This window comes from Chlorocebus sabaeus, chromosome 28, assembly GCF_047675955.1.
Source record: "Chlorocebus sabaeus isolate Y175 chromosome 28, mChlSab1.0.hap1, whole genome shotgun sequence".
NCBI lineage: Eukaryota > Metazoa > Chordata > Mammalia > Primates > Cercopithecidae > Chlorocebus > Chlorocebus sabaeus.
In genome coordinates this window covers 15,353,373-15,377,892 of record NC_132931.1, presented here as the reverse complement: position 1 = coordinate 15,377,892, position 24,520 = coordinate 15,353,373, and the positions used below count along the sequence as shown (strand labels likewise).

At 48.4% G+C, this 24,520-nt stretch overlaps 1 protein-coding gene across 4 annotated transcripts in view; it reads left to right on the top strand.

Annotated features, from left to right (window-relative positions):
• Nucleotides 1–1,475: 1,475 nt before the first annotated feature.
• DAGLB (diacylglycerol lipase beta) overlaps nt 1,476–24,520 on the top strand; it is a 39,084-nt gene continuing 16,039 nt past the window's right edge. The window contains exons 1-7 of one of the 4 annotated variants that reach the window (XM_008018735.3): nt 1,515–1,710; nt 3,012–3,163; nt 12,947–13,118; nt 14,760–15,018; nt 16,833–16,955; nt 19,246–19,373; nt 24,048–24,174. In XM_008018735.3, the coding sequence (XP_008016926.1) occupies nt 1,616–1,710; nt 3,012–3,163; nt 12,947–13,118; nt 14,760–15,018; nt 16,833–16,955; nt 19,246–19,373; nt 24,048–24,174 (1,056 nt within the window). In that variant the 5' untranslated portion in view covers nt 1,515–1,615. Of the gene's footprint in view, nt 1,711–3,011; nt 3,164–12,946; nt 13,119–14,759; nt 15,019–16,832; nt 16,956–19,245; nt 19,374–24,047; nt 24,175–24,520 lie in introns of all 4 variants that reach the window. The other 3 variants (XM_008018734.3, XM_008018732.3, XM_008018736.3) reach the window with 3 other exon arrangements.

Genomic DNA, 24,520 nt, shown 5'->3' with positions numbered 1-24,520 from the left:
CAGGGGATGAAGGTGGCTCAGACCAGGGTGGGGCGGTGGGGGTACTGAGAAGCGCTCAGACCCCACCCCGCCAGCTGCAGGGTGATTTCAGACCCTGAACTGGAGGGGTTCCTAACGCGGGGCTCCTCACAGCAAGGGGCACAGATGGAAGCAATGTTGTCCCATGCTTGCAAGTCTCACAGACCGGTGTATGAGTCCCACACCTGCCATAGACAGCGTGGGTCTCTGGGCTAGCTAATTCCTCCCTGCCTGAGGAGTCCCTCCTTATAAAATGAAAATTTCGGTCGCGTGTGGTGGCTCATGCCTGTAATACCAGCACTTTGGAAGGCTGAGGTGGGAAGACGGTTTGAGACGGGGAGTTCGAGACCAGCCTGGGCAAGGGAGTGAGACTCCCATCTCTACAAAACAAGAAAATTTTTAAAAATAGCCGGGCGTGTGGTATGTGCCTTTGGTCTCAGCTACTCGGAAAGTTGAGGTGGGAGAGTCACTGGAGTCCGGGAATTCAAGATGGCATTCAGGAGTTCAAGGCTGCAGTGAGTCATGATTGCGCCACTGCACTCCAGCCTGAATGACAGAGCCATACGCTGTCTTAAACAAACAAACAAACAAACAAACAAACAAACAAACAGGGCCGGGCGCGGTGGCTCACGCCTGTAATTCTAGTACTCTGGGAGGGCAAGGCGGGCGGATCACTTGAGGTCTGGGGTTCGAGACCAGCCTGGCCAACAGGGTGAAACTTCGTCTCTACTAAAGATCCAAAAATTAGCCGAGGTGGCGCCCTGCTGTAATCGTAGTTACGCGGAAGCCTGAGGCAGGTGAATCGCGTGAGCCCGGGAGGCGGAGGATGCAGTGAGCCGAGATCACACCCACTGCACTCCAGCCCAGGAAACGAAGCGAGACTCGGTCTCAAAAAAATTAAAAAAACAAAAATCCAGCAAAACAAATTACCAAAAAAAAGGAAAAGGAAATATGACCAGAACGGATATTACTGCACTTTTCACGAGAAAGAAAAAGGAGGCCGGGCGCGGTGTCCCAAGCCTGTAATCCCAGCACTTTGGGAGGCCGAGACGGGTGGATCACAAGGTCAGGAGATCGAGACCATCCTGGCTAACATGGTGAAACCCCGTCTCTACTAAAAAAATACAAAAAAACTAGCCGGGCGAGGTGGCGGGCGCCTGTAATCCCAGCTACTCGGGAGGCTGAGGCAGGAGAATGGCGTAAACCCGGGAGGCGGAGCTTGCAGTGAGCTGAGATCCGGCCACTGCACTCCAGCCTGGGCGACAGAGCGAGACTCCGTCTCAAAAAAAAAAAAAAAAAAGAAAAGAAAAGAAAAGAAAAAGGAAATACCAGAACGGATTTCACCGATGGGTAGACCGGTAATCGACTCAGTCAGCGGCTTCCGGATTAGCGTTTCTGCGCAGGCGCAGAGAGCTCCGGCGGAAGCGGTGGCGTGGGACTCAGTGCGCGTGCGCCGGTCTCGGCCTCAGCGTGGGCATGCGCAGGGCGCCGCCCTCGCTGCGCCTGCACTTGAGCTCCGACAATTTGGTGGCGGCGTCCGGAGGGCGCTTCTCTGCGCGCGGGGTCTGTCCTGAGTGCGGGCAACAGGACCTTCGCCATGCCGGGGATGGTACTCTTCGGCCGGCGCTGGGCCATCGCCAGCGACGACTTGGTCTTCCCAGGTTTCTTCGAGCTGGTCGTGCGAGTGCTGTGGTAAGGACGACGGCTATGGGGGCGGTGGAGCGCACCGGGGAGGGAGCGGGGGGCGAGCTGTCCCTGAGACCGTGACAGAAGTGGCTTCCCAAGCACTGTCGCGGTCCCAGCGCTGGCCACGCATCCTCTTATCGAGTTCTCACCACCGCCCGAAGAGGTAGGCAGTGGTGCTGGGTCAATTTGACGGATGACAAACCGGAGCCCCCAGAATGTGTGGACCGGACCCGGGGTCACACAGGGGGCCTGGAAGTCCACGCGTCAGGACACGAGCACCCCTCTGTGTGCAGCGTCGAGACCTGCCCCTGGGGAGCCTCGAGGGTGTCACCGCCGGCAAAAGCCTTGGCCTCGAGGTCTCCTTTCTCGAGGCGGGAGCAGCCACTTGTGCCCTTCCTTCCCCTTTGTACGGAGCACTTGAATCTGCAACATGAAGGATAGGAAAAAATACCGAGCCGGTTGTGGCTGCCTTTCGTGAGAAGGAGACAGGCTCAGTATACAACGCTGTTGTCTTTCAAAGTGTGGAATCAGTGGGAAGTGGCATTGGTACCTGAAGTCTGTTCCCAGAGGATCTGTGCAGGGCATGAATCATTGTTATGAAAAAGTAGATTCTTGGCCGGCGGCCGTGGCTCACGCCTGTTGGCACACTGAGAAACTGAGATGGGAGGATTGCTTGAGGGCAGGAGTTGGAGACCAACTTGGGCAACATAGTGAGACCCCTTTTGTTTTTATTTTTTTGAGACAGGGTCTCACTCTACTATCCAGACGGGAGTGCAGTGGTTCGATCACCACTCACTGCAGACTCAACCTCCTGGTCTCAAGCGGTCTTCCCACTTCAGCCTCCCAAGTAGCTGGGACCACAGACTGGTGCCACCACACCCAGCTAACTTTTTCTATTTTTTGTAGGGATGGGATGTCCCTATGTTGCCCAGGCTGGTCTCCAACTCCTTTGCTCTAGTGATCCTCCTTCCTTGGCCTCCCAAAGTGCTGACATGAGCCACTGTGCTGGGCCTAGATCTTTTATTGTTGGCAATTATATTCCAGGACAGGTGCAGTGCCTCATGCCTGTAGTCTCAGCACTTTGGGAGGCCAAGGCAGGACGATCACTTGAAACCAGGAGTTCAAGACCAGTCTGGGCAACATAGCAAGACCCTGTCTCTACAAAAAGAAAAAATAAAATTATATTCCAAAGTGAACCTTGCCTTGTTTTGGAAAATATTAACTCCTTTTATTTCTTTGTATCATGTTTTACACAGCAGCTGCTTGGATTTCGTTTCTGACCCTTCCCTTTTTTTTCTTTTTGCCAGGTGGATTGGCATTCTGACGTTGTATCTCATGCACAGAGGGAAGCTGGACTGTGCTGGCGGAGCCCTGCTCAGCAGTTACTTGATCGTCCTCATGATTCTCCTGGCAGTTGTCATATGTACTGTGTCAGCCATCATGTGTGTCAGCATGAGAGGTAAAAAGTAGCCTTTTCTGTTTGATACCTATTTATTTTAATAGCTTTATTGAAATATAATTCACATACCATACAATTCACTTATGTAAACTTTCCAGTTCAGCAGTTTTTAATATAATCACAGAGTTGTGCAACCATCACCACAATCAAGTTTATAACATTTTCTTCATTCCTAAAAGAAATCCTGTACCAGGCGGGACACGGTGGCTCACACCTGTAATCCCAGCACTTTGGGAGGCCGAGGTGGGTGAATCACTTGAGGCCAGGAGCATGAGACTAGTCTGGCCAGCACATGAAACCCCATCTCTCCTAAAAATAGAGAAAATTATGTTGGCACCTGCTTGTAATCCTAGCTGCTAGGGAGCTGAGATCGCGCCACCGTACTCCAGCCTGGGTGACAGAGTGAGACTCTGTCTCAAAAAAAAGAAAGAAAGAGATCCCATACCTATTAGCAGTTACTCCTCATTTTCCCCAAACTCTTCTAGCCCTAAACATTCACTAGTTTGCTTTCCGTCTGTGTACATTTGCCTGTTGTGGACATCATATAAGTGGAATTCATTCACTGTGTGGCCTTTTAGTCTGGTTTCTTAAACTTAGCATAATGTCTTCAAGGTTCATCCCTGTTTTAACATGTATCAGTACTTCATTTTTATGGCTGACTAATAGAGCATCGAATGAATGGACCACATTTTATCCATTTGCTAGTTGGTAGGCATTTGGATTGTTTCCATTTTTCACCTATTATGAATAATGCAGCTATGAACATTTGCATACAAGTGTTTATACAGACATGTTTTCATTTCTCTTGAGTATGTACCTAGGAGTGGAATTGCTGGATCATGTGGTAATGCTCTGTGAAACCTTTTGAGGAACTGCCAGACTTTTCCGAGCAGCTGTACCATTTTACATTCCCACCAGCAGTGTATAAGGGTTCTAATTGCTCAACACTGTTGTTATATGACTTGTTAATTATAGCCATCCTAGTGAATGTGAAGTGGTAGCTCATGATTTTGTTTTGTTTTGTTTTCTGAGACGGAGTCACACTCTGTCGCCCAGGCTGGAGTGCCGTGGTGTGATCTCGGCTCACTGCAACCTCCCCCTCCTGGGTTCAAGTGATTCTCCTGCCTGAGCCTCCTGAGCAGCGGGGGCTACAGGCCATTTGTTTTTTTATCTCACGGCTTTGAACATTTCTTTGATGCCTGATGATGAGCATCCTTTCATTTGCTTATTGCCCATTCGCATATCATTTTTGTGGAAAAGTCTGTTCAGATCTTTTGCCCAATTTTAGACTAAGCTATTTATCCTTTTATTTTTTATTTTTATTTTTTTGAGATAGAGTCTCCCTCTGTTGCACAGGCTGGAGTGCAGTGGCACGCTCTGCTCACTGCAGCCTCTGTCTCCTGGGTTCAAATGATTCTTGTGCCTCAGCCTCCCATGTAGCTAGGATTACAGGCGCCTGCTATCACACCTGGCTAATTTTTGTATTTTGAGTAGAGACAGGGTTTTACCATGTTGGTCAGGTTTGTCTCGATCTCCTGACCTCAAGTGATCCGCCTGCCTCGGCCTCCCAAAGTGCTGGGATTACAAGTGTGAGTCACCATGACTGGCCCCTTTTATTTTTACATTGTGAGGGTTACAACTATTTTGTTGTTGTTAGAGACAGTGTCTTGCTCTATTGCCCAGGCTAGAGTGCAGTGGCACAGTCATAGCTCACTGCAGCCTCAAATACCTGGGCTCAAGCAATCCTCTCATCTCAACCCCCAAGTAGCTGAAACTACAGGCACGTGCCACCATACCTGGCTAATTTTTTTTATTTTTATTTTTTGTAGAGACAGGGTCTTGCTGTATAGCTCAGACTGATCTCGAACTCCTGGGCTCTGGTAATCCTCTCATCTTGGCCTCCCAAAATGCTAGGATTACAGGGGTGAACCACCACATCTGATCACCTATTCTTCATATATTTTTATATGTGTTACGGTTTTCTGTAGATAACCATTTATCTGAGAATGTCTCCAGAAGTGTTGAAAACCTTCCCTGTTGGATTCGTCTGCTTCATAGGATGATGTGAGCACTGTGGTGACTAATGAAGGAATGCATTCATAGAAACGATTCATCGGTCAGAGGCAGGGCTGTGTGGCATGCCACCATCTGCCATGTTTTAGTCTTTTGTCACTGCTTGAATTGAGATGGACGAGGTATGCATATCAGATGTACGCTGGAGGTGGAGGTGCACTGGGAGGCGCTGGTGATACAGTGAGTGACGGCATCAAGATCTTGATGGTTTGGAATAAAGGACTGAAATGTAAAAGGTGTTAGCTCATAGGAGAAATGTAGAGGGTAGAAATGTCAGCAGTAACATCTTTCATGAGAAAAAGACCTTAGGGTTTGGGATGACAAGCAAGAGTGGCATGTGCCTGCTTACCACAATAACATAGAAAATGGAGCTCTGTGCCGGGCGTGGTGGCTCACGCCTGTAATCCCAGCACTTTGGGAGGCTGAGGCGGGCGGATCACGAGGTCAGGAGATCGAGACCATCCTGGCTAACACGGTGAAACCCCGTCTCTACTAAAAATGCAAAAAATTAGCCGGGCGAGGTGGTGGGTGCCTGTAGTCCTGGCTACTCGAGAGGCTGAGGCAGGAGAATGGCGTGAACCTGGGAGGCAGAGCTTGCAGTGAGCCGAGGTCACGCCACTGTATTCCAGCCTGGGCAATAGAGCGAGACTCAGTCTCAAAAAAAAAAAAAAAAAAAAAAAAACGGAGCTCTGTGTATTTTATTTTATCTTTTTTCTTTTGAGACAGAGTTTCGCCCTTGTTGCCCATGGCTTGACTGCAATGGCGTAATCTCAGCTCACTGTAACCTCTGCCTCCCAGGTTCAAACAATTCTGCCTCAGCCTCCCAAGTAGCTGAGATTACAGGCACATGCCACCACACCCAGCTAATTTTTTTGTATTTTTAGTAGAGGCAAAGTTTCACCATGTTGGCCAGGCTGGTCTTGAACTCCTGACCTCAGGGGATCCACCCACCTCGTCCTCCCAACGTGCTGGGATTACAGGTGTGAGCCACCGCACCCGGCTAGCTCTGTGTATTTTAGTGTGCCTCTAGAAACATCCATGCAAGGAGACTGGACTGATGGAGGCTCCACGTTTGTGTTGGCCCCCAAGTGTAGATTGTCACTGGGGCCAGATGCTTAAGGAAAGAAAGAAACCATGTGTACAGTGTGGCTTCAGCACTGGGAAGCTTCTTATTGAAGGTGAAGTATTGAGACTGATGTCATTTCAGATACAGCATTATCTAACTTATTTGCCGTTTTCTGTTCATCTCACATTCTGGTTAGACCACTGAGTTTGTGGCTGTCATAGCAGGATCAGATTGGAAGCACTCAGAGTACTTTTTTTTTTTTCCTTACGTGTTTGTCTGCCTTGAGATGTTTTTGGTGTTGGGATGCCTTTACACCCCTGTGAGGGGTGCTCATATTCACTCAGTCCCCTCCTCCTGGACACTTGTACAATGCCTGCATCATCATGTACTTGTGGTCAGAGCCGAGAAATCATCTGTGGGTTGTCTGTCCCACAGCCTCCTCCAAACAGAACCTCATTTTGTTTTGCCCCTTATCCCCACATACCAAGTATGCGTCAGAGAAGCAGACCCTGGGCCCGGCTCACATAGCGGTGATCGGTTCAGGAACAGACACATGACCCAGTTTGGCTGAGAGTCAGGGAGAGTTTGGTGGAAGGTTCTGGGGAAATGCTTCCTTGCCCCTCTAGGAAGGATCCAAAAGCCATTTATCATCGCTGTCCTTCTGGCTGAAGCTGCATCTCCACTCACAGCCCAAGGTGAGCTGACATACAGAACAGGGGAGAGCTAGGAGAAGCACAGGGAGGTGGAGCCGGGTCTCGGTCAGTGCAGCCCTGACGCCGTCCTGCTTCTGCCCCCAGTCCCTTGGGTCAGTGTGGCCCTTCCTGCTTTTCAGCCAGTTTGAGTTGAATTTTCTGTAACTTGTGGATGGAGATATCCCAACCAAACTGAAAACAGCATTTTATAAAAACATACTCGTTTGTCAGTTTGTTACACATAACATTATATGCCTTATTAAAAATATGTATGAAAAAAATTGGCCGGGCGCTGTGGCGGGTGCCTGTAGTCCCAGCTACTCGGGAGGCTGAGGCAGGAGAATGGTGTGAACCCGGGAGGCAGAGCTTGCAGTGAGCCGAGATCGCACCACTGTACTCCAGCCTGGGCGACAGAGCGAGACTGCGTCTCAAAAAAAAAAAAAAAATTGTATTGAAGGCCAGGTGCCATAGCTCACACCTGTAATCCCAGCACTTTGGGAGGCTGAGGCAGGTGGGTCACAAGGTCAGGACATTGAGACCATCCTGGCTAACACGGTGAAACCCCACCTCTACTAAAAATACAAAAAAGTAGCCAGGCGTGGTGGCACGCACCTGTAATCCCAGCTATTCAGTAGGCTGAGGCAGGAGAATCACTTGAACCTGGGAGGCTGAGGTTGTAGTGAGCCAAGATCGTGCCATTGCACTCCAGCCTGGGTGACAGAGCAAGACTCTGTCTCCAAAAAAAAAAAAAAAGTTTGTTTAATTGTCAGTTTGTTACATATAACATCATATACCTTATTAAAAATATGTATTGAAGGCTGGGAGCAGTGGCTCACGCCTGTAATCCCAGAACTTTGGGAGGCCGAGGCAGGGGGATCACGAGGTCTGGAGTTCGAGACCAGCCTTGCCAACATGGTGAAACCCCATCTCTACTAAAAATATAAAAAATTAGCTGGGCGTGGTGGCGGACGCCTGTAATCCCAGCTATTTGGGAGGCTGAGGCAGGAGAATCGCCTGAACCTGGGAGGTGGAGGTTGCAGTGAGCCAAGATGGTGCCACTGCACTCCAGCCTGGGCAACAGAGTGAGACTCTGTCTCAAAAAAAAAAAAAAAAAATTACTGAACAGAATATACCTACTAACTGATAGGTATTTTGCGGACGAATACCAAAAGGAAAGGTTAAAAGACAAATGAGGAAAAAATATTTGTAACACGTGAGACAAACAGGCAGTCCCCTTAGTAATAAGGGCTTCTATAATTAAAAAAAAAAAAAAAAAATCGGCCGGGCACGGTGGCTCACACTCGGAGCACTTTGGGAGGCTGAGGCTGGTGGATCACCTGAGGTCAGGAGTTCAAGACTAGCCTGGCCAACATGGCGAAACCCTGTCTCTACTAAAAATACAAAAATCAGCTGAGCGTGGTGGCGGGTGCCTGTAGTCCAGCTACTCGGGAGACTGAGGTAGGAGCATCACTTGAACCCTAGAGGCAAAGGTTGCAGCGAGCCGAGATCGCACCACTGTACTCCAGCCTAGGTGACAAGAGCGAAACTCCTTCCCCTGTTCAAAAAAAAGAAAGAAAAAGAAAAAACCAATGATCAGTAGAAAAATGGGCAAAGAACATGAACAGTAAAGGAAATATAAATGATTTTTATTTATTTTTATTTATTTAGAGACGGAATCTCGCTGTGTTGTCCAGGCGGGAGTGCAGTGGTGGGATCTCGGCTCACTGCAACCTCCGCCTCCCAGGTTCAAGCAGTTCTCCTGCCTCAGCCTCCCGATTAACTGGGATTGCAGGCCCACACCACCATGCCTGTCTAATTTTGTATTTTTTGTAGAAACCATGTTGACCAGCTGGTCTCGAACTTCCCACCATGGCCTTCCAAAGTGTTGGGATTACAGGCGTGAGCCACTGTGCCTGGCCGACATAGCTAACTTCTGTTGTCCCTTTTGTTTCATAAATCAAGTCCTAATAGTCTGTCATCTGAGCTGAAAGAATGCTGCTTTAGCTTTTGGCTGATACTTGTCTCTAAAAGGAACATCACACGTTGTGGGGGGAACATTTGGAGCAGGTGGAATTCAGTCCTCTCCATCCAGAAGACGGATCCTCTTCTTCTGTTCTGTAGCTCCATTGGGGAAAACTGTGTTTTTTTTTGGAGACAGAGTTTTGCTTCTGTTGCCCAGGCTGGAGTGTAATGGCGCCATCTCAGCTCCCTACAACCTCCGCCTTCCGGGTTCAAGTGATTCTCCTTCCTCAGCCTCCCAAGGAGCTGGGATTACAGGCATGTACCACCACACCCGGCTAATTTTGTATTTTTAGTAGAGACAGGGTTTCCCCGTGTTAGTCAGGCTGGTCTTGAACTCCTGACCTCAGGTGATCCACCTGCCTCGGCTTCCCAAAGTGTTGGGATTGCAGGCATGAGCCACCGCGTCCGCCATTTGGGAAAAACTTTGACACTGTGGTAGTGTTTTTTTTTTTTTTTTTGAGATGGAATCTCTCCATCACCCAGGCTGGAGTACAGTGGTGTGATCTCAGCTGACTGCAACTTCCACCTCCTGGGTTAAACCAGTTCTCCTGCCTCAACCTCCCGAGTAGCTGGGATTACAGGCGCCCACCACCACGCCCAGCTAATTTTTGTATTTTTAGTACAGATGGGGTTTCGCCATGTTGGCCAGGCTGGTCTCAAACTCCTGACCTCAGGTGATCCACCCGCCTCGCCCTTCCAAAGTGCTGGGATTATAGGCATGAGCCACCGCACCCGGCCTCGTTTCTATTTTTTATTTGAAAACCTCCCACATGAAATGCTACTGTCGCACCTTGTGGGAGGTTTGATTAGGGGTGGTCCACCCTTATGACTACCATGTTTTGACAGAAGAACACTTTTGACATACAAGGTCTGCCTTGTACTATGTGTGGCTTTGATTGTGAGATGCCTCCTTGTATCTCCTCTGTGTTCGTATCCCAAGAGCTCATTGCTAAGCTGGGTCAGAGAAGGTTGCAGCAGTGGCTCTAGAAGTTGAGTGTACCGATTCTGGGACCTAGGCCTTCCTTTCATTGCTCTTCCATGAGTGGCCGTGCCCGACGATGGATGATAGGGTTACTTAACCAAGACGGTGGTGAGGACGTTACATTTAGGAATGCAGCTGTGCTCGTTGGTTATGGGACCAGCGACCTTAAGAAGCCTGCTGCAGCAACCATCTGTTTATCTTAAGGAAAAATAAAAGGGAAATTTTTTCTTTTTTCTTTTTGAGTTAGAGTCTCACTCTGTCACCCAGGCTGGAGTGCAGTGTCATGATCTTGGCTCACTATAACCTCCGTATCCTGGGTTCAAGTGATTCTCTTGCCTCAGCCTCCTAAGTAGCTGGGACTACCTGAACGCACCACCATGCCCGGCTAATTTTTTATATGTTAGTAGAGATGAGGTTTCACCATGTTGGCCGGGCTGGTCTCAAACTCCTGAGCTCAGGCAGTCCGTCCACCTCGGCCTCCCAAAGTGCTAGGATTATAGGCGTGAGCTACCACACCTGGCCAGAATTTTTTTCTAGGCAGGCAAAACTGTGTAAAGGAGATTTTCTCAGTATCATCATTATCATCATCATCATCATCATTGTCATGACTGTCTTTTAAAAAAAATAATCAGAGATGAGATCTCTCTGTGTTGCCCAGGGTGGTCTCGAACTCCTCGGCTCAGGCAATCCTCCCGCCTCGGCCATCCAATGTGCTGGGATCAGTATCTTATTTTCTGGAACCTTAATCAGAGCAACTCCATCTCTTGATTCCTTGTCTGCGTATTTCATTAATGCGGTATCAACAGTTGCCATCACAGTTGGAGTTTCAGGTCCAGGTGCTGCTGACATTATGATGTGTCTGTTTTTAGAATCCCAGCCCTCCAGGAAGCAGTGTGTATGCAGATACTGTTTCCTGTTTCTCTGGGGTGTTTGGCTATTGTTATAACAAGCTTCAAATATAAACTGTGTGTTTTTTGTTTTGTTTTGTTTTGTTTTGTTTTACGTACCTGCACCCTTTCCCCCTTGGAGAGGTTAGTGTTACAATTATTTAGCTTATAAAATTTCGTCTTTATGCCAAAAATGAGGCTGTTATTGCCTAATATTTATTTATTTTTGCATTTTTATGATTATTATACTTTAAGTTCTATGGTACATGTGCACAACGTGCAGGTTTGTTACGTGTGTATAGATGTGCCATGTTGGTGTGCTGCACCCGTTAACTTGTCATTTATATTAGGTATATCTCCTAATGCTATCCCTCCCCACTCCTTCCACCCCCCGGCAGGCCCCGGTGTGTGATGTTCCCCACCCTGTGCCTATGTCTTCTCACTGTTCAGTTCTCACCTATGAGTAAGAGCATGAGGTGTTTGGTCTTCTGTCCTTGCGAGAGTTTGCTCAGAATGATGGTTTCCAGCTTCTTCCATGTCCCTGCAAAGGACATGAACTCATCCTTTTTTGTGTGTTAGTGCCTAATATTTTAAGATGTGACTATTTAAGTTATTCTAACAGAAGATAATTTTTGGAATGTAAAAGCTATTTCCTGGCAGGGTGCTATGGCTCGTGCCTGTAATCCCAGGACCTTGCGAGGCCAAGGCGGGCAGATCACTTGAGGTCAGGAGTTCAAGACCAGCCTGGCCAACATGGTGAAACATGGTCTCTACTAAAAATACAAAAATTAGCCAGGTGTAATGCCTCTAATGGTAGCTACTAGGGAGGCTAAGGCAGGAGAATTGCTTGAACCTGGGAGGCGGAGGTTGTGGTAAGCTGAGATCGCACCACTGCACTCCAGCCTGGGCGACAGAGCAAGACTCCATCTGAAAAAACAAAAACAAAAATTAACCAAAAAACCCCCACAAAAAAACAACTGTCTATGGGATCATTAGGCCTAATTCAGTGTGGTGGTGTGCACCTGTAGTCCCAGCTACCCGAGAGGCTGAGGTGGGTGGATCACTTGAGCCTGAGAGGTTGAGGCTGCAGTGAGCTGTGATTGTGCCACCACACTCCAGCCTGGGCAAGAGAGTGAGACCCTGTCTCCAAAAAAAAAAAAAAAAGTCGCTATTACGCTCTCTGAGCTTCAGTTTCCTCGTAGGTAAAATGAGATGATGACTAACCCAGTCATTGTGGGGATTAAAGAAGTATGCACATAAAGTGTTTTAGGATGGTGTCTAGAACAATATAGAGCTCAAAGGGATGTGGAGCTTATTTTCCTGGCTGTTAGAACTTGGATGACCATCTATCCCTGTTTGCCTGGGACAGTTCTGTTTTGTGCCTGTTGTCCCAGCATAATAATAATTATTTTTAAAAATTTATTTTTGTTTTTTGAGACAGAGTCTTGCTCTGTCGCCCAGGCTAGATAAGAGTGCAGTGGCGCAATCTCAGCTCACTGCAACTTCCGCCTCCCGAGTTCAAGCGATTTTCCTTCCTCAGCCTCCCTCGAAAGTAGCTGGGATTACAGGCACCTGCCACCACGCCTCGCTAATTTTTTTATTTTTAGTAGAGTTGAGGTTTCACCATGTTGGCCAGGCTGGTCTCGAGTTCCCGACCTCAGGTGATCCACCTGCCTTGGCCTCCTCCCAAAGTGCTGGGAGTACAGGTGTGAGCCACCGCGCCTGGCCCCAGCATCATTATTAATAGTCCCCTTTTTTGCTCTCAGAAGTATACCAGTTTGGGCCATGATGATATCATCACCCCAGTTAGAACCCAACAGTGTTTTGAATGCCTGGTAAATCTTAAAAAGGAGCCCAAGACTTTTTGTCACGTTTCCTATCCTCACTTTCTCACTTGCTCTCTGACTTAGGTGCTGATTACCAATTACAAATAGAAAAAGTCAGGAGGCGGGTGTGTGCACAGTACAAATGTATGCTCTGCAAAAACTGTGTTTTTGCAAAAAGGAAGCTCTTCATCTCTGAGGAAGCAACCGAGCAGTCAGAACGTTTTTTGTATTACAGGAACGATTTGTAACCCCGGACCGCGGAAGTCTATGTCTAAACTGCTTTACATCCGCCTGGCGCTCTTTTTTCCAGAGATGGTCTGGGCCTCTCTGGGGGCCGCCTGGGTGGCAGACGGTGTTCAGTGCGACAGGACAGTTGTGAACGGCATCATCGCAACCGTCGTGGTCAGGTGAAGTCTCCCTTCTTCTCTTTGAGTTTCAGTGGATTTGACACATAGGTGAACAAACCCTTCTAACATGACAGAGAGTCCGGCGTCCCTCGGGCTTCCTGAAATAGTTAGAAATTGGAGTTAGTTTCTGCGTAACTCATGAAAATTTGGAGACATTGTTTACTCATGAAATACAACTCATCTTTCGTTATGCATGTATTGATGTAGATTTCTTTCCTCACTGGTTCTCTCTTTTCTACATTCCCTTCTCTCTCTCTCTTTTTTTTTTTTTTTTGAGACGGAGTCTCGTTCTGTCACCCAGGCTGGAGTGCAGTGGCGCGATCTCGGCTCACTGCAAGCTCCACCTCCCGGGTTTACGCCATTCTCCTGCCTCAGCCTCCGAGTAGCTGGGACTACAGGCGCCCGCCACCTCGCCCGGCTAATTTTTTGTATTTTTAGTAGAGACGGGGTTTCACCGTGTTAGCCAGGATGGTCTCGATCTCCCGACCTCATGATCCACCCGCCTCGGCCTCCCAAAGTGCTGGGATTACAGGCGTGAGCCACCGCACCCGGCCCTTTTTTTTTCTTAAAGTCTTTTATTCCTAACCCTTCTCTTGTAAGAATTCGGAAGAAAACCGAAGACCAAAACCAGGGCAAAAACTAAAACTAAAGGTATGAAAAGAGATACGGTGTCCAGAAGTGGGACAGGGAATAATATTCTAGAATGATAAGATTTTCGTGTTTTCTAGGCGAAAAATCTTAGAGATGATGCAGTTCCGCCCCCTTAACACCCTCTGTTCTAAATAAGGAATCAGACCTGGGCTGTTACTGCGTTTCCCGAGTCTCACCGTCAGGGGGCAGCAGAGCCCCTTCGGGAGGGGCATCTTCGCGGTGGCGTGTGCTCCTGAGTCCAGCGTTTTGCAGTGTGGAAATATTTAAACATACAGATGAAAGGCCTATCAGAGTACCCTGTGATAAGGAAGTTCTTTTGCTTTCATGAGAAGAGCCCTGAGGCACTGAAGGGGAAGGGCGTACGTCATGGTCCCAGGACATACAGAGAACAAGTGCCCGCTGCTTCCGGACCCAGGCTGCAACTCTGCCCAGCGGACACCTCCCTGTTCCTTCTGTGGCCTTTACTGTTAGCGCAGGGCCTGGGTTAGTCATTGATTCATAAGGAACTTTCTTTTTTTTTTTCTTTGAGACGGAGTCTTGCTCCATCGCCAGGTTGGCGTGCAGTGGCGCCATCTCGGCTCACTGCAGTCTCCGACTCTCTGGTTCAAGCAATTCTCCTGCCTCAGCCTCCTGAGTAGCTGGGATTACAGGCACCCGCCACCACGTCCAGCAAATTTTTGTGTTTTTAGTAGAGATGGGGTTTCACCATGTTGGCCAGGATGGTCTTGATCTCCTGACCTTGTGATCTGCCCGCCTCGGCTTCCCAAAGTGCTGGGATTACAGGCGTGAGCCACCACGCCCAGCCTCATAAGGAACTTTCTAGAAGAAAGTTGCTTGCCTCAGGCAGGTTCCAGGAGAGCTGCATCTTCCTCGGTAATAGGACTCTCCGTGGTAGAGACTCAGAAACTGAACCCGGCAGAGGGACCCCGGACACCTGCGTCTGGGCTGGGGCCCGCAGTCACCGAGCCTTTTCCTCTCTCTGTCTTGCAGTTGGATCATCATCGCTGCCACGGTGGTTTCCATTATCATTGTCTTTGACCCTCTGGGAGGGAAAATGGCTCCATATTCCTCTGCCGGCCCCAGCCACCTGGATAGTCATGATTCAAGCCAGTTACTTAATGGCCTCAAGACGGCAGCTACAAGCGTGTGGGAAACCAGAATCAAGCTCTTGTGCTGTTGCATTGGGAAAGACGACCATACTCGGGTTGCTTTTTCGAGTACGGCAGAGCTTTTCTCAACCTACTTTTCAGTAAGCCGAGGGGATCTGGTTTGGTTTCTTTCTTCTGTTTCAGTAAATGCTTCTGATGGAGCCGGTCCCTCTGTTCCCGTAAAACAGCGTTTGAGAACTTGGTGTCTTTTGGTGTGTGGGTGGGTGGCGGGAGACACTCTTGTCTGTGATGAGCCCTCCCGGGAGCAGTTCACCACAAGAGCCAAGCCTTCTCAGACCCTGAACCCCAGCGGGGCATGTCTTCGTACTGACACCCACTCACTACCCTGTCAGGATGCTGGATTAGCCTGTAAGGAACCACATAACGGACGCTGGACACTGCGAATAATTTGCAGCTGGTACTGAGCAGATACCAAGCACAGGCAGTGGCATGAACCGAGGTTGGAATCAGATAGTGGCTTCTTCCCGCTTTATATCATCACGGAAATGTCGACGATCCTCCTTTTGGAAGTCAGTTTGAATAGATGATTGCAGCACAGAAGGAAGCATCATTCTAGAGCGATTTCTTCCGCGGTTTGAAAATGCTTGTTTTTTTTTTTTCACATGCAGTGTGTCATTTTTTTATGTGACATTCTCTGCTAAATGCTGTTGCATTCCGTACTGAGATGAGGTAAGGGAGGAAGAGTTCTCTGCTCATCCTGCACACCTGCCAGCCTCTCTTCCCACCTCTGTGCTGTCTGACTTGGCACCATTCAGGGCTGGTCCTGGAGCCTGACACCAGGCCATAGCAGCAGCCTCCGGAGAGGGAAGAAGGAAGCGTGTGCCCCAAATAAGTTAAAGGAGTGCTTCACCTTAGTCTTAAGATATTCGGAGGAGGGAAGAAGAGAAGCTGGTTATTTCTAGAGGATGTCGTAATCTACATCACAGGCAGAACTGATGGCTCAGTGGCCGAGTGGCCAGTATATTGTCCCTTCTTTTTTTTTTTTTTTTTCTTTTCTTTTGAGACAAAGTCTCTCTTTGTCGCCCAGGCTGGAGTACAGTCACGCAATCTTGGCTCACTGCAACCTCCACCTCCCGGGTTCAAGAGATTCTCCTGCCTCAGCCTCCCGAGCAGCTGGAGTAGTACAATAGCTGGGATGACAGGCACCTGCCACCACGTCCAGCTAATTTTTGTATTTATGGTAGAAATGGGATATCACCATGTTGGCCAGGCTGGTCTCGAACTTCTGACCTCAGGTGATCTGCCCACTCGGCCTCCCAAAGTGTTGGGATTACAGGCATGAGCCACCACACCCAGCCAGTATATTATCCTTTCTTACGGGCTACGAGTACCTGGAGGTGATTGGGCATTCCTGACTCCTCCATTTCCTGGAGAAAAAGGGTATGTCAGGCCCAAGAAGACTCATTGTTGCTTTCCTAGCTTAGGGCCCTTTTTGAGGCTTGCCATACCCTGTGAGTATGAGTTGAGTCTCCTAAATCTCTACCATCCACTGCGTTTCAACAAAACCTTTCCAGCATCTTGAGAAATGAGAGTATAAACGTGGGCTAAAATGGTGCATTGCTACAAAAACGGACAATTTATCCGTTGATTTCTCCACTTTACAAATATTTGAAGTAGATTAAAAATAGTCGAGTCACTTGAAGTGAAATTTTAAGACAGGTGAATAGCACTTTTATATTCTCCAGTGGACTTGTCTGAGGGCAGGATGTGCAAACGTATTCAGGTCACATAGAGAAGCACTCCTGCCAGGAGCAGGCTTTTTAACACATCTCCGTGTCTAGAAATGTCTGTGTGTGTGCGTGTATGCCGATGAACTCTAGAAGACCGGATTTTAGAGGACCCGGGGGCGTTGCCTGCTGGGTTTTATGACAGGCCATTGTGGTTTTCCACCCAGGACACAGATCTGGTGCCCAGTGACATTGCAGCGGGCCTCGCCCTGCTTCATCAGCAACAGGACAATATCAGGAACAACCAGGAGCCTGCCCAGGTGGTCAGCCACGCCCCAGGGAGCTCCCAGGTGAGCCCGGCTTCATGGAGTGTCCAGTTCTGACATTTCCACCTTTTGGTGGGTCTTCAGAATCTTACAGCTAACCTATAGCAGTTTCCTCCTGCCTTCCTTCTTTCCCCTTTCTCCTCCCTACCCCTTCCCCTCCCCTCCCCTACCACTGCCCCCGCCATTTTTTTTTTTTTTTTAAGACGGAGTCTTGCTCTGTCGCCCAGGCTGGAGTGCAGTGGCACGATCTTGGCTCACTGCAAGTTCTGCCTCCCGGGTTCACACCATTCTCTTGCCTCAGCCTCCCAAGTAGCTGGGACTACAGGCGCCCGCCACCACACCTTGCTAATTTTTTTGTATTTTTAGTAGAGATGGGGTTTCACCGTGTTAGCCAGGATGGTCTCAATCTCCTGACCTCGTGATCTGCCCACGTCAGCCTCCCAAAGTGCTGGGATTACAGGCGTGAGCCACTGCGCCTGGCCTCCCCTCCCCTTTTTTCTTTTTCTTTTCTTTCTTTTCTTTTTTTTTTTTTTGAGATGGAGTTTTGCTCTTGTTGCTCAGGCTGGAGTGCAGTGGCACAATTGGCTCACTGCAACCTCCACCTCCTAGGTTCAAGTGATTCTCCTGCCTCAGCCTCCCGAGTAGCTGGGATTACAGGCATGTGCCACCACACTCAGCTAATTTTTTGCATTTTTAGTAGAGATGGGGTTTTGCCATGTTGACCAGGCTGATCTCAAACTCATGACCTTAGGGAATCTGCCTGCCTCGGCTTCCCAAAGTGCTGGGATTACAGGCGTGAGCCACCACACCAGGCCTGTTTTTAAAACATTTTTTAAAAATCATTTTTTTAACTTTTAGGTTCAGGGGTACATAAACAGGGTTGTTACACAGGTAAACTCATGTCACGAAGGTTTGTTGTAGAGATTGTATTTTCACCCAGGTACTAAGCTAGGACTCTACAGCAGTTTCATTAGCAGTTGGGTTGGAATCTGATCGGCGGCTTCCACTGGTTGTATGGTATCACCTGTCAGGTGAGGCATCTTTGTATCACCTGGCGTTCAGGTAGCGGGAACCCATTCCTGCCCACTTTATCATCCATCTTCTCTTTTTATTTTATTTTACTTTATTTTTTGAGATGGAGTCTCACTCTGTCGCCCAGGCTGGAGTGCAGTGGCACAATCTCAGCTCACTGCAACCTCCACCTCCTGACTTGAGGCAGTTCTCCTGCCTTAGCGTCCATAGTAGCTGGGACTACAGGTGTGCGCCACCATGCCCAGCTCACATTTGTATTGTTAGTAGAGACAGGGTTTCACCGTGTTGGCCAGGCTAGTCTCGAACTCCTGGCCTCAAGTGATTTGCCAGCCTCAGTCCCCCAAAGTGCTGGGATTACAGGCGTGAGCCACTGCGCCCGGCCACATCCGTCGTATCTTTGAAAGCTTGTGTTTGAGGAAATTTGCTGTTCAATTCTATGCACGAGAGCAATTCCTCCTAGGATGGGGACTGCTGTTCTTCCTGGGCGTGTTTGCTTTCTTCTCTGGGGCCGGGGGCAGAAACAGTTCCGCTTTGCTTGGTCGTAGTTTTCCTGCTACAGGTCGTTACGTTTTTGAGAGAGAAAATTGCACATAGACGGTATACATTTTCGCTGCTCCAGGTTAAGCCGCTCAGTTCTGGGCAGCTTGTGTGTGGCAGCGGCATGGAAATGTACTAGTTTCAGGCATCTAGATAGGAAGCCTCGGCTCATTTCGGCAAAGACACCAGGACAGTCACTGGAGTGTTTTTTACTGTTAACTTCCCCCGTGCTTGCTGTGTTCCTATAAAATGAGGAGTCAGGCCGGGTGTGGTGGCTCACGCCTGTCATCCCAGCACTTTGGGAGGCTGAGGTGGGTTGATCACCTGAGTTCAGGAGTTCGAGACCAGCCTGGCCAACACGGTGAAACCCCATCTCTACTAAAAATACAAAAATTAGCCGGGCGTGGTGGCGGGCACCTGTAATCCCAACAACTCGGGAGGCTGAGGCAGGGGGATTGCTTGAACCTGGGAGGTGGAGGTTGCAGTGAGCTGAGATTGTGCCACTGTGCTCCAGCCTGGGCGACAGAGCGAGACTCTGTCTCAAAAAAAAAAAAAAAAAAAAAAAAGAGGAGTCCATGTCAGTCCGTATTGAAGGAGCAGTTTTGCCTGTGGGCATGTGAGGGTTCTGTTCAGTGAAGGAGCAGGAAGAGTCGGGAGTTAGAGTTCAGGTTTCAGGTCTCAGTGTGTCGATCCACTGTGTCGGGAGTTCCCTTAATAAACAGTAGTTTCTGTCCTTCTCTTGCAGGAAGCTGATCTGGATGCAGAATTAGAAAACTGCCATCATTACATGCAGTTTGCAGCAGCGGCCTACGGGTGGCCTCTCTACATCTACAGAAACCCCCTCACGGGGCTGTGCAGGATTGGTGGTGACTGGTGGGTTGACACAGTCTCAGCCTCCATAACCATATTTCCCTTAAAAGAAAAAAAAAAGCTTTCTATTTTGAGATATTTCAAAAACTTGCAAGAACAGTGCAAAGAACTCCCATGAATCCTTTACCTAGAGTCACCAGCTGTGACTCATCTGGTCACATGTGCTGAATCACTCTCTTTCTCTCTCTCTCTCTCTCTATATATATATCCATCACATGTTGTCCATGACAAACATCCTATATGTATCTATATATACACACACACACACACACACACACACACGTATTTTTTTTCCCCTGAACCATTTTATTTTGTTTTTCCTTTTTTGAGACAGTTTCACTCTTGCTGCCCAGGCTGGAGTGCAGTGGCGCAATCTCAGCTCACCGCAACCTCCGCCTCCCAGGCTCAAGTGGTACTCCTGGCTCAGCCTCCTGAGTATCTGAGATTACAGGCGCCCGCTACCAGGCCCGGTTAATTTTATATTTTTAGTAGAGACGGGGTTTCACCATGTTGGCCAGGCTGGTCTGGAACTCCTGACCTCGTGATTGGCCTGCCTCAGCCTCCCAAAGTGCTGGGATTACAGGCGTCAGCCACCAGGGCCGGCCTCAGGTAATTTTTGTATGTTTAGTAGAGATGGGGTTTCCCCATGTTGACCAGGCTGGTCTCAAACTCCTGACCTCCAGTGATCTGCCTGCCTCAGCCTCCCAGAGTTCTGGGATGACAAGGTGTGAGCCATTGTGCCCAACCTCAGTAATACCTTTTTTAGCAATTTTTTTTCCAATCCAGGATGATGCATTGCATCTAGTTTCCATGTCTCTTTGGTCTCCTTCAAGTTGTAAGTTTCTCAGCCATTCTTTCGTTTTGTGATATTGACATTTTGAAGAGGACAGTGCAGATATTTTGTAGAAGGGCCCTCAATTTGCATTTGTATGATGGTTTCCCTGTGATTAGATTTACATTTTGCATTTTTGGCGGGAATGGTCCATGACAAACATCCTTCCTAGTTTATCATATCGGGGGATACACGATGCCGGTTTGTCCCGTTTCTGGTGATATTAACGATTGTTTGGCTGAGGTGGTGACTGCCAGCCTTGAAATCATTTAAATATCTTGTCCGGGGCCGGGCATGGTGGCTTAAACCTGTAATCCCAGCTTTTGGGGAGGCTGAGGCAGGTGGATCACTTGAGCTCAGGAGTTTGAGACCAGCCTGGGAAAACTGGCAAAACTCCATCTCACTAAAAATATAAAAATTAGCTGGGTGTAATGGTGTGTACCTGTAGTCCCAGGTACTTGGGAGGCTGAGGCAGGAGAAACACCTGAGCCCAGGAGGCTGAGGTTGCAGTGAGCCGGGATTGCGCCACTGCACCCCAGCCTAGGTGACAGAGGGAGACCCTGTCTTAAAAAATGAATAGGCTGGGTGCGGTGGCTCACACCTGTAATCCCAACACTTTGGGAGGCCGAGGCGGGTGGATCACGACGTCAGGAGATCGAGACCGTCCTGGCTAACGTGGTGAAACCCCGTCTCTACTAAAAATACAAAAAATTAGCTGGGCATCGTGGCGGGCGCCTGTAGCCCCAGCTACTTGGGAGGCTGAGGCAGGAGAATGGCGTGAACCTGGGAGGCGGAGCTTGCAGTGAGCCGAGATCACACCACTGCACTCCAGCCTGTGAGACAGACTCCGTCTCAAAAAAAATGATAAATAAATAAAATAAATAAATGTGTATGTCTATATCTCACCAGGTACGGTGGCTCATGCCTGTAATCCCAGCACTTTGGGAGGCCAAGGCGGGCAGATCACCTGAGGTCAAGAGTTCAAAACCATCCTGACCAACATGATGACTCCCCTTCTCTACTAAAAATACAGAAATTAGCTGGGTGTGGTTGCGCACACCTGTAATCACAGCTACTTGGGAGGCTGAGGCTGGAGAATCGCTTGAACCAGGGAGTTGGAGGTTGCAGTGAGTGGCGATCACAGCTATTGCACTCCAGCCTGAGCGACAGAGCAAGACTGTCTCAAAAGGAAAAAACAAAAACCAAAACAAAACAAAAAACAAGTAAATAAATGTCCTGTCCCTCTGAATTCTCATCTGGCAGTACAGCATCCGTTGATTCTTGTTTGAATCACTTATCACTAGGATGGTGGCAAAATTGTGATTTTTCTTTCTTTCTTTCTTTTTTTTTTTTTGAGACGGAGTCTTGTGATCCTGGCTCACTGCAATCTCCGTCTCCTAGGTTCAAGTGATTCTCCTGCATCAGCCTCCTGAGTGGCTGGGATTACAGGCTCGCGCCACCATACTCGGTTAAGTTTTTGTATTTTTAGTAGAGATAGGTTTTTGCTATGTTGGCCAGGCTGGTCGAACTCCTGACCTCAGGTGATCCACCCGCCTTGGCCTCCCAAAGCGGTTGGATTACAGGCATGAGCCACTGCACCTGGCCAAAATTGTGATTTTTCTAAATTCATCATTTCTTCTACATTTATTGTCATTTCCTATAAAAAAGAGCTTTTTATCCCTACATTTTATTGTCAATATGGATTTATAGATTCTTAAGTTCAGTGGGTTGTAATTATTACTGTTCATTTTATAGTAAGTACAGTGTTTATTTGATGCTCAGAATGTCCCAGATTTTGTCCTGCAGACTGGCTCCTATGTTCTTTTCACATGACCCTGTCTTGTTTTGAGCACTTCCTTTCTTGGGACCATTGCCCAGGCTAGAGTATAGTGGTATCATCATGGTTTACTGTAGCACCGTACCCTCAACCTCCTGGGCTCAAGTTATCCTCCTGCCTCGGTCTCCCAAAGTCCTGGGATTACAGGTGTAAGCCACCACACCTGGCCTATGTATTTATTTTAAAGATTATGAGATTATACTAATACCTTTTCATTGTTTGTCTTTTAAGAGACAGGATTCTCTCACCTCGGCCTTCCAAGTAGCTGGGACTACAGGCATGCGCTGCCAGACCCGGATAATTTTTTTAAATGTTTTAAATTAATAAATTTATTTTAGAGACAGTTTTGCTTTGTTGCCCAGGCTGGTCTCCAACACTTGAGCGATCCTCCCGCCTCAGCCTCCCAAAGTGCTGGCATCACAGGCATCAGTCACCTGGCCCTGATATCTTTTAATTCTAATCCAAAGTCCCAGAGTTTCTCTTTGCTTCTCCACATCATTTCTGCAAAGAGAAGCCTGGCCCACAACAACCTCAGTGTGAGTTACCCACGCTCAGTCCCCCATTACTAACAAAATAGTTTCAGAATTACTATACCCCGTTCCATTACAAAAAGGGCATCTGCTAAGTAGAGTTTGCAGTTTGTTTGTAGTTCTTTTTGTTTTTAATTTAATTTAATTTTAATTTAATTTAATTTAATTGCATTTTTTTTGAGACGGAGTCTCGCTCTGTTGCCCAGGCTGGAGTGCAGTGGCGCAATCTCAGCTTACTGCAACCTCTGCCTCCTGGGTGCAAGTGAGTCTCCTGCCTCAGCCTCCGAGTAGCTGGGATTAAGGCGCCCGCCACCACCCCAGCTAAGTTTTGTATTTTTAGTAGAGATGGGGTTTCACCATGTTGGCCAGACTGGTCTCGAACTCCTGACTTCAGGTGATCCATCTGCCTCGACCTCCCAAAGTGCCGGGATTACAGGCATGAGCCACCGCACCCAGCCTCTTTTTGTTTTTAAACATGGAGTACAGTACTCAAAAGTTACTTCTATGATTTCTTATTTGTTTTCTCTGGAGTTGACTGTGTTGTTCATTTGGACAGGTTTGGTTTACCTACTTCTGTTGGCATTCAGTTTTAGGGACTTGCCCATCCTTGTTGATTAATTTTTTGAATATGGAAATCATTAACATGATGCCAGAAGTCAGAGCTCTACCTAAGACGTGTGTACACAGAGAAGTATTATCTTTTTTTTTTTTTTTTGAGCCTTGCTCTGTTGCCCAGGCTGCAGTGCAGTGGTGTGATCTCAGCTCACTGCAAGCTCCACCTTCCAGGTTCACACCATTCTCCTGCCTCAGCCTCCCAAGTAGCTGGGACTACAGGTGCCCACCACCACGCCCAGCTAATTTTTTTTTTTTTTGTATTTTTAGTAGAGACGGGGTTTCACCGTGTTAGCCAGGATGGTCTTGATCTCCTGACCTTGTGATCCACCTGCCTCGGCCTCCCAAAGTGCTGGGATTACAGGCTTGAGCCACCACGCCTGGCTGAGAAGTATTATCTTTAATAAGCCATTCAAGGCCCAGTGCAGTGGCTCACGTTTGTAACCCCAGCACTTTGGGAGGCCAAGACGGGCAGATCACCTGAGGTCAGCAGTTTAAAACCAGCCTGGCCAACATGGCGAAACACCGCTCTACTAAAAATACAAAATCTAGCTGGGCGTGGTGACGCGTGCCTGTAATCCTAGCTACTCAGGAGGCTGAGGCAAGAGAATCGCTTGACCGGGAGGAAGGGGTTGCAGTGACCCAAGATTGTACTACTATACTCCAGCCTGGGTGACAGAGTGAGGTTCCATCTCAATCAATCAATAAAATAAGTTTTAAAAAGCCATTCCATGTCGGCCAGGCTAAGTCCTGAGAATTGTCCGCTCTGGTCCTCGCGTCTCTGGGAAAATGTGGCAGTGAGGACGGACATTCCTTGCCGAGTGGCTCTGTTTGGCACAGTAACGTCTTTGGCCTTCTTTTTTTAGTTGCAGAAGCAGAACCACAGACTATGACTTGGTCGGAGGCGATCAGCTCAACTGTCACTTCGGCTCCATCCTGCACACGACAGGGCTGCAGTACAGGGACTTCATCCACGTCAGCTTCCATGACAAGGTATGGACGCTGTAGGCGGCGGCTCTTCACTTCTTCTGGGTCCTGGAGCCCTTAGAGATTCTGGTGGAAGTTTTGAATTATTCTTCCCGTAATTCATAGACACACGAACACACTCCTAAGTCCTGTGTACCATTTCAGAGGGGCCAGCCACAGACGCTGGGGAAGCCACACAGATGCCCTGGTGTAGGTTCAGAACCCAGGTTTCACGTAAGATAGAGACGTCTTCATCTGAGATAGCACGCTGCGTTTCTCATCTCGCCCTCCTATCGAGGAGCAGTGAAGTCCCTCAGTATTAATCCTGCATGGCTTCCGGGGTTTGTATCGCTGTCCTGGGTCATGAGTTCCA